Below are 10,240 nucleotides of genomic sequence, written 5' to 3' on the forward strand. Positions count from 1 at the left end.
TCTTTTTGCTTTCGGCACAAGCTCAGGAGAATGGGATAACCCGCAGAGTAAATGTACAGGCACGTTTTTTAAATTGAATCTGACACTCATCCTTTTCCATGACTTTTAATGTTAGAAATGCTAATTGTTAAGTCATGAATGTCACAAAACATGTCACAAGCCTGTTATGAAAGTGCTATCTATGTAAATCCACCTACAAAGAAAGGGTTGCCATTGGAGGTTTAATACAGTGTAATATGGGTATATAGGATATGTTTATATGTATGTATATAAGTACCTAATATAGTACCCTATAGATGAAATTTGTCTTCATATACGTATTTAGATATGTGTTTTTGTTTTATTTTTGGAAGTATTGTACTTGTATGTGATACAGTAGAAGGCCTCAAGTGTGCGTGCTCTGATGATTTTCAAGTAAAAATCAAGTTGGTAGCATTGGCATGATTCGTGTACAAAATCCCTCTGAAGAGAGCACACTTGAGGTCTTAAGAGTTTGAAACCTGAAGCAACGTAATAAAATCTTGACGGCATTCCTCACTGTCTCACTCCCCTCTTTCTTTCCAACTTTACTTATTCTCTCTCTCAATCTCCATCTTTATCTCCCTCCCCCCTTTCACTCCTCTACGTTGCACCCTCTCCTCTCTCCTATTTCCTCTTCTTATCCTCTCTTTTCTGCCTTGTTTCCTTTGCGTCTCCGCCTCCTCCTCCTCCTCTCTGTCCTCGCCGTTCAGACGCCATGGGCGGCGGCTCGGGCCTGGGCACCGGCGCCATCGTGGGCATCCTGATCGTGGTCTTCTTCCTGCTGCTGGTGGGCGTGGACGTCACCTGCTACTTCCTCAACAAGTGCGGCCTCCTCATGTGCATCGCCGTCAACTTCTGCGGCAAGGCCGGCCCGGGCGCCAAGAACAAGGACATCGAGGAGGGCAAGGCAGCGTTCACGTGAGTTAGAATACGGCCTTTTGGCCTTTAAAGGAATAGTTCACCCAAAAATGAAAATTCTGTCATCATCTACTCACCCTCATGCCAAATGAAACACAGGTGAAATTTGTTAGTCCATATAACACACAGGGAGGTTGCCAGCACAACTTGGTAGCAGCCTTCTCCAAAACAACTGAAGTCAATGGGGACCTGTTCTTTAGAGTTCCAAAACAAAAACAGCCAGACAATCACATTGTGAATAGAAAGACCTATATATACCTATAGACCTTTTTGGAACTCTGAAGAACTGGTCCCCACTGACTTCAGTTGTTTTGGAGAAAGCTGCTATGGAGTTGTGCTGGCAACCTCCCTGTGTGTTATATGGACAAATTTCACCTGTGTTTCAACTGGCATGAGGGTGAGTAGATGATGACAGAATTTTCATTTTTGGGTGAACTATTCCTTTTACGGCTTATGACATTAGTGATGTAATGTTAAATAAAAAGGAGGGTAAACCTCCAGTCGATGATCATATGAACAAAAATGAAGCAAAAACAGTAAAATTTCCACTGAGTGCTGTGTTTAACAGATTGTTCTCCTGGCTGCTAAACAACGTAGAAATAAGTGATATTATCCAAACAGTTAAGTTTATGTTAGTGTGAGCCTGATGAAAAAGGTTTTCATTCTATCTAATACATTGAATCATTTCTCATCACATAGGCTCTGATATTCATAACACAACATCAGAAAGGAATATTTTATTTAGAACATTAATCAGCCTTTTATGATTGGTGGCTGATTGATTGGCGCATCGCTCTGTAAGAGATTTATCAATAATTTAACGAATTGACCATTTCTGGCGTATTAATGCTAATGCTTACTCTGTTGCCTTCCGACAACAGGAAAGATGAGTCTAAGGAGCCCATTGTGGAGGTGAGGACGGAGAAGGAACACAGCCCCAACCAAGAAGGAGGGGGTCCCACTGAGCCCAATGAGACCACCCCTTTGACAGAACCTGAGTGAGTACCCCCCACCATCACAGGAACACACCACTTGCCCAACCTGGGGGTCGTCTTGGACTTGGGCCTTCCTGTAGCATATATGTATGGATAGGTAAATGAAAGTACAGAGCGACAAGCCTGACAATGTGTTATTATTAGGGAAAAATATCCTCACTAATATAACTTTGGTCAGATCCTAACTAGATTAAATTCATGGGAGTTATGGGATAATACTGGTACAGAGGTGGCAGTTATTTTAAAATAACTTGTATGCCAGGTTCAAACTCTTAGTCATCTTAATCCTAAAACCTCTATCTCCTATCTTTCTTTAGTTTGCCATATTATTTTTGATAGTTTTTCGTGTGCACCCCTCACTCCACAAAGATTTTGTTTCTGTAGATTTTGCTTTGACACTGCACGTAGAACTCACTCTGTGTGTTTATGCCTTGACCTTCACCCCCCCCCCCCCCTCTACCCCCTTATTTCTCCTGTTGCCCTTTCCTTTCTTCCCTCACTTTTCCGGTGGCTCTTTGGCTTCTTCCCCTTTGTCCACTCCCCGCCTCCCCTTCTCCTCTCCTGTTCTTCCTCCTCCTCCTCCTCCTCACCAAACAGGCCCGCCGCTGCAGACACCACCTCCACGGTGGTGAACTTGCTCCCCTCCACTGCCACTAACTCAGTCGCTGAGAGCTTTAGCACGGCGCAGAGCAGCCCTGCTAGCGAGAGCACCGCCCTAACCGCCAGCGCCTCCAGCCCAACCAAAGCCGCCCCTACCAAGTCCTCCTCCCCCAAAAACAGCCCCGCCGCCCAGTCCGGTGCGCTTAACGCTAACGTCCCTTCCCCTGCTCCCGCCGCCCAACCCGACGTGGGGCCCCTGGTTGACCTGAGCGACACCCCTAAAAATACCCCCTTGTCCAACCCGACACCCCCTGCCTCAGAGCCAGCCAGCCCACCCTCCGCTAAAGCCGACGGGCCACAGAGCCAGCGTGACCCAGTCAAAGCCCCTGACAGCACCCAGAATAAGGACTTACAAATAGACGGCCCGACCAAGGATGCGCCCAATGCCCTGGGTACAGACTCGACCACACCAGGCCAAGACGAGTATGAACACCTCCATTCCCCCACTCCTCAAATTGTCTGTTCTGCCCTATTACCATTCCAATAGTCCACTAGCATACCATTTATAAAGGAAAAATCCACCGTTAAAAAACAGGTATTGGCAATGTACCTTGCATTTCTGGACCTATTTTTTGTGTTTGGTGGTATACTTTTCTTATTCCCATGGATAACTGGCCAAACATATGATGTGACATCACAAAGACATATTTCCAGCACAGCTACAATGGAGTTTGATAGCAGAAACTATAAAAACATCAACAACGCCAGTCCCTCAGAATCAAAGAGCAGGGCTTTTGCACTGACATTCAACAATTCTCACATAAGGAGGAATCCATTGTAGAAGAGGCAGAGATACCAATTTCTCCCTGCAAGACATGTTGCATTTTGAGTAAGGGGTGCAGCCATGATCGTAGACACTCCCCAATATTCACAGATCTCTGGGAGTTGAAAGGCTTTCTGGGAAACGTAGGAAGTCGCTAACTGAAGTAGAAGTAGACTAGGCAGGTTGAGGGAAAAGTGGGTCCACCAAAAAAAGAAAATTACAGCGCATCATCGCAAAATGCAAAACTCCTGGAATGCATTGAACATTCAAGTAGACGATATCTAACAGTGTAAGAGTATCCGCGGGTGGAATTTTCCTTTAAGGATGCCTTGTATTGGGCATGCTAAATGGTATGCTAGTATGAACATTGGGATGGAACCAGTATGTGCCTGTCTTCATTCAACCACCACCTCCACCCTCCACTCGTTTGTCTATTCACATGGGGGTCAATTCTCCTTTTACCCTCTACCACCTCTTTCTATCTCACTAATGTCACTGCTTTGATTATACAGTTAGCTGCATCATTATGGGGACAAAATGTGCACCAAACATTTATTAGTCATTTTGCTCCAGAATTGTGCCAATTTCAAATTAGCGCTCGAAAGAATCCGCATGTGCCTTTGGACAGTTACTTATACTATTTGAATATCACATATATTACTATTTAATCAATGCTTTGACAAGAAATATAAGTGAATTATCATGTCAGTATTCCTTCAGAAATTCTCCAAGGCTGTAGCTTTTTCCCCATGGCAGTTTTTCATACTGGTAGGTAGGAAAGTCGTGTTCAGTGGTGGTATGAAGGGTTATTGTTTTGAGTTTTGCTCTCAGCAGTTGTTCTCTTCCAGATTTCTGACACCCCCCTAAGGATGATGAGCAAGCTATCTGGTCAAAGATATATTATAGGAGCTTACTGACAATCACTCCATCTCATACTTGGCTTTTCACTCGGAGGAGCAGAAGACGAAGACGTCAGTGATGAATTATGGGGAGTTGAGGCCAAGTTGGGAGCGGGGCTCTTGTCATTTCAGCATCACCTTGATGAAACCCGACTTGTCATTTGGGAGATTTGTCTTCATAACTCTGACGGGACTGGAGCACAACTCTCCTACTGATCTATGCGGTGATTTTTCTTCAGCACCCCCATACAGAAATCTCTTGTCAGGCAACTTGTGGGTTTATTGGATTTCTGAGCAGCGCTCCTCTCCTCTCCCAGGACCCAATTCTCTTGGGATATGAAAAATATCCTTGTAAACCATTCCCACAAGTATAGATCCCTATTGGTGCAATGTTACATATCATTTGAGGTTAGCCATACAGTGTAAAAATGGCTACTAATTAATGCCATTGCACAACAATTCCATTTTTTGCACCTTTAAAACAATGTTTTAAAAGGAACTCCTGCCATGTTGGCACTCATGCAATCCATATAGAACTAACAACAGCATTAAACAAGGAGGGGAAGTGGACCTTCAACAGCTGCTGACAATACAAGAGCTGATTTAGAGTTGGTGAAAAAGCAAGGTCAAGTTAGTTATAGTGGATGAAGTTTTGAAGGTGGAGGATGAGGATTGAGGATAAGCGCCGTTGCTAGTCAACCAAACCAGTGCACCTTCTTAGGATATTGTTGCCTTTGTAAAATGATTAAGGTAAAAAATATGTATTGGTATGCCATTGAATTAAACAAGGGATAATACCTGACAAAGTTTACATTCAGTTTAGATTCTGCTTGTTCAGAGAGTGAGGAAATTCAATTCAATTCAGTTCAGTAAATCTTTATTGTCCCTGGAGGGCAATTCTGGTGCAGCATAAAAAACATGGGAGAAACATACTGTACATACGACAACAACAAAAACACTATAAACAGCGAGTAATAGCGAACATCAAGTTAGCAAAGTGCAATAAGTATAAAAAAGTGCAAGTTTTACAATATGCAAAGTGCAACAATAAGAGGTGGACTATAGTTTATGGTTGATGGCAGCAATTGTCTTAGGAATGAAGGAGCCTTGAGCTCTGGAGCTCAAGGCTCAAAAATGTGGCGGGGACACTGAAAGGTAAAGCTTGTGCAACGTCTTTGACTACCTCTATGGCATTCCATAGATTTGTTCTTTGTAAAGACCTTTGAGGCATGCTTTTGTGATGAAGGGCGATATAAATAAACCTGACTTGACACCGCAGAGTGAAGTCAGCCCATGATGGCAGATCAAGGTTGCGCTGCAACACCCCCAAAAAGTTCAGCACAAGAAGTGGATGCTATGGGTGTAGGATAATTTTAACTGTGCACCGCCTAGAGATGTCAACCCTAGATGACAGACTTGGGTTGTGCTGGCTTCTCTCAGAGTTACAGCCAGTGCTCAGCTCAGCTCTGCTCAGAACAGTGTTGGATGTTTAGCGATTGTATAGAGATGGTCTGAGACTGCGCTTGTCCTGAAATTCTGCCGAGGCAGCAGGACTGTTGAGTTGGATTTGAGGAGTGCTTGTGCATTCGGGATTATTGCTGTCAGGATTATTGGATGTATAACTTTTCCAACCAGCAGTAGCAGCGGTACGGTGGCTCAGTGGTTAGTACTGTGGGTAGAATGTGGGTTGGAATCTCCGGTCCTTTCTGTGTGGAATTTCCGTTGGTTTCCTCCAGGTGGTCCGGTTGTTTATAGACATGCAGGTCAGGTGAATTGAGGACTTTAAATTGCCCATATGTGTTTTTGTGTAGTATGGTATATGATGTGGTATTGGCCAAAACTACTTATGTAAAACTTGATAAATCCAAGTCCAGAGTCTAATCATCGTCAGACCGATAGACGATGGGTTCTGAGATTGCGTAACTGCTAACTGAGCAGCTAGATATAAAGCAGATGCCTTATCACCTCCATGTTTGCTTAATTTCTGACCAAGAAGTACATCGGATGCCCGACTTCACAACTAAGAAAAGTACATCCAATGTACATCCACTGAGAAGATCCAACGGAGCAGTTGGGGTTAAATGCTTTGCTCAAGGGCAGTCGTGTTTGAAGGAGACCACATTTGTTATGCAATTCCTCTGGCTAGATTTTCCCTGTTGGTTCAAGGATTCGAGGCAGCAGCATTCTGGGCCCGAGCCTGTCTCCAACTATTAAGCATGTATGTTTTTTTTTTTTATTTCATTGGCCATGTTTCAAACTTTTCAATGTGTATGTTGTGCGTGATATCTCACAGGGGCTGAACTTTCCCCCACAAAAAAACAAAAACATAAAGGTCAGTCAGTTCATCTACTTTTTCAGCTTCTTTGTGAGAGTGGTGTCTCTTGCCAAACTTGGCTGCAGACATATATCTTTGGGGAAGATGAGCTGCAATGGTCCTTGTTTAAATATTTACAGGGCACTTTTCTTTCTTCCTCTCCTTTCACTTTTCATTTGCTCAGCATTTTTTGCACTCCTTCCTCTTTCGTTGTGTTGAGCTCCTGCCTTGCGGAAGGCCCCTCTTCAACTCAAGGGACCTGGTGCCATGGGGTGGGGGGGGGGGGGGGGGGGGGGGGGGTCATATGCCACCTTGTGAAGCACTTTAATTGGCTTTATTCACATGGCGGGGTGAGAAACGCCATGCAAAACAGATGGAAACAGAGGCAAACTCAACTGGTTTTTGGATGAATATTATTATTATCCTTGGATACTGTCCAAAGATGTGCAGAGTTGGCAGAGTTGGAGGCCAAATTGCCCAAGAAAGTCCAAATTAAAGGCTACAGCAACTGGATTTCAGAGAACACCCATGACTTTTGTTCTAAGACGGGTTGAGTTTTCTTCTTGTTTCCATCTGCTTCAGTATGTTCCAGGAAGTAGGTCTTTCTCAGTACGTGCTCTTGTGCATTCTTGTTCCTTCTTGACACAATATCTAACAGCCAAAGTACGATTGACGGACAGAGGACGAATAAAGATCCTGGGATTTTAGTTGCAAACCGAAGATGTATCAGATGGTGACTTAGCTGACGGGAGCGTATCTATGTTCCCAGGGTCCTATGTTCCCAGGGTCCTATGTTCCCAGGGTCCTATGTTGCCCAGTTCAATATTCTGTTAACACACATTAACCCTCCTATTGTGTTCAAGTTTCAAGTTAAAGTGTTTCATAAATATTATCCATTTTTTTTATTGGATTGGACAAGGCTTCAAAACAGCTATAGAAACACAACAAAACCAATGGTTATCATTTTATTTGATTTTGAAGGTCTCTAAAAAAAATTGTGGTGTTCCAGGTCAAATCTGACCCAGCAGAGAATATTAAAGAGTCTGGGTGGTTCTGTGGATAAAATTTTACTCAACTTGACTCAAACTCTTGTTTGGGTTTGGTTTGATCCACAAAACTACCCAGAATGTTTTATTGCTGCATGCCATACTATTAAAAACCAATGTTCTCTGTGGGTCAGATTTTACCCTATTTTTGATGATTTGATGATTTGGTTTGGGGAACATCTTTTTCAGGTTCCCATTATGTGCTATATAGAGCTGGGGAACATAGGACCCTGTTAACATAGGACCCTGGGAACATTGGACCCTTTCTCATGTTCCCATTATGTGCCATATAAATCTGGGGAACACAGGACCCTGGGGACATAGGACCCTGGGAACATAGGAATGACTCCTAGCTGACAAGACCAAATGGGAAGCCCCAAAGTTCATTGCGAGAATGACACATCCCATCCAAACAGCTCTATAGTCATTAATACAGAGATGGTTGAAACATCTAGGAAAATGAACAGCTGTATGTCTTAGTTGAGTGACGCTGAGCACACAGACCATCTCAAACTGTAAAGATGTTTTCTTGAGACGTGTGTTCTCTCCAAGACAACTTCGAAAGCGCTTTCTCCACAAGGACACAAGTATCGACTTGCCGTTCTTGGGTTTGATAAACACAGTGTTTCCCACTCCAAGCAGGACGTAAATCAAATATGGCTGCCGTGTAAATAAAGGGAATTGTTTGTGAAAGCAAACAGCACAAGTCTGCCTTCCCAGAATGCTTGGGTTGATTTTGTTCATCCCTCTCATGAAAAAACGGCAAAAATTCTGTGTAATTTATGGTAAAATACTGGCAGCTGTGGTTGCCAGAACTTGTAAAAAAAATATGGTGACAATGTACAAGACATTACAGTGTGCTTTTTTGGCAATTTCATAGTTGAGAACTGTTTTGTTGACGGTAAATTACTATGAGAAAAACAGATATATTGTAAACCTGTTTACGGTAATTTGCTTTAAAAATAACAGCTATAATATAAACCTGTTTACAGTAAACTATTTTAAAAACAACAGATATAATGTAAACCTAATTACAGTCTATCTCAGTGATAAACACAGTACATCTGTATGATATATTACGGTATTTTATTGCAAAGTTCAACTTTAAAGTAAATTATCGGCAGCTGGTTGCCAGAATTTCATTGCAAAAAATATGGTACAACACATAAGGCATTACAGTTGGTTGGCATAGATTTTACAGTCAACAACTGCTTATGGTAAATTACAAAGGAAATAACAAATAAAGCAGGCAGCCTGCTTAAAATAATCATTCTTATTATATAACTCAGTGTACAAATGCATGTACAGCCACACATACACCCACACAGCCCTTTTTATGTAAATGGCTGTTTCTACACCTTTGTGTCGAATGCAGTGATGTGTGTGAAATTGATCTCAATCTTGAGATGTAACAGAGGATGCTATTGGCCCCACTGCATCTAGTGGTACCTGAGGCATGCACGTAAGTGATGAGACCGATAAAAATGTGGATTGAAGAGTTTACCAGTCTAAGTTTCAAAAGATCGCACCAGGTTTGAAGACATAGGAAAGGACTCATTCAGTTGGAGGACAGTCGCAGCCCTAACTCTGGAAACTCAAGAAAAAGCACGTATTCGGTTTTTTTGTCTGTATTACAGTGGAAGCGGATCAGCCTGACTCATAGAAGTGTCAGCAGGATATAGCAGCGTATTGATTATTGCAAACTCACACATAGGGCAGAAAAAAGATAAGGATATGGTTTGTGTGACTAGCTTTCCAGACTACGTTTTCAAAATGGAAGCTAGAGCACCACAGTACTGCAAATGAATTCCCACCGGGGTACACGTGCTAAACATTGAAAATGTTCTACTACAGTGAGATATGGCTTTAAAGTCTCTTTCCATTGTGTCCCTGCTCAGTCCAGACGGCGTGTAATCCTCTTGTGTATTGTAGTGTGTGTTGTAGGTTATGCCTGAGTCTTTCATTCCTTCATGTATTGTGCTCTACTGTACTGGCCCTGTCTCATTCCACATCAGCATTCATTGTTCCCTGAAAATAGCTGTGACATCCATGTGCTCTTATTTGATGTCTGGCTAGGATAGTGAGCTTGATCCTGTTATGTGTGAAATGTATTCAATTCCAGGAGGAAAGACAAATTCCCTCAAAGCATCTTGCATGTTTTCCCCCCTTTTCTCCTTTCTTTGAAAAATTAGACAAAAGGCAGCTCAGAACAGACAGCTTTGCGACTAGTGATTCGCTGTTAACGGAATCTCCTCTTTTTTTTCTTCTGGCTCTCTCTCTCTGTTTTATCCCTCTAGCGGTAAGACTGTGAAGGATGATAAAACTAAAAACGAGGCGGAGGTGAAGAACGCCACCACCGAGGTGAAGACGGTTCCCAACGAAGCTCCCCAGACAAACGGCAACGAAAGTAAAGCGTAATCTCCTCACCTACAGCGGCAGGAGGAAGGGGTGGGGTGGTCGGGGGGGGGGGGGGGGGGGGGGGGGGTGAGTCGGGGATTTGGGGGTGGGGGTAGGGTGGGCGGGTTGGGTTCACAGTCACAGAAACCTCAAAGCAGTGTCACACACCGCCCCATCCAACGAGAAAAACAACAAAAAAGCAACAGAATAGCTCGAAAAAACATGGG

General features: G+C 43.2%; 1 protein-coding gene across 1 annotated transcript; it reads left to right on the top strand.

Moving 5' to 3' along the window:
• Positions 1-736: 736 nt before the first annotated feature.
• Positions 737-10,034, top strand: LOC139640163 (neural cell adhesion molecule 1-B-like). The gene is made up of 4 exons (XM_071514335.1): positions 737-939; positions 1,821-1,937; positions 2,532-3,017; positions 9,914-10,034. Exons 1-4 carry the CDS (start codon positions 737-739, stop codon positions 10,032-10,034), a joined length of 927 nt encoding a protein of 308 aa, XP_071370436.1.
• Positions 10,035-10,240: the final 206 nt, after the last annotated feature.

The sequence above is a fragment of the Centroberyx affinis genome, unplaced genomic scaffold (genome assembly GCF_046629955.1).
Source record: "Centroberyx affinis isolate AG114_WGS23_722 - 3 ecotype Tasmania unplaced genomic scaffold, CSIRO-AGI_Caff_v1 ptg008511l_1, whole genome shotgun sequence".
In the NCBI taxonomy this organism is placed as follows: Eukaryota; Metazoa; Chordata; class Actinopteri; order Beryciformes; family Berycidae; genus Centroberyx; species Centroberyx affinis.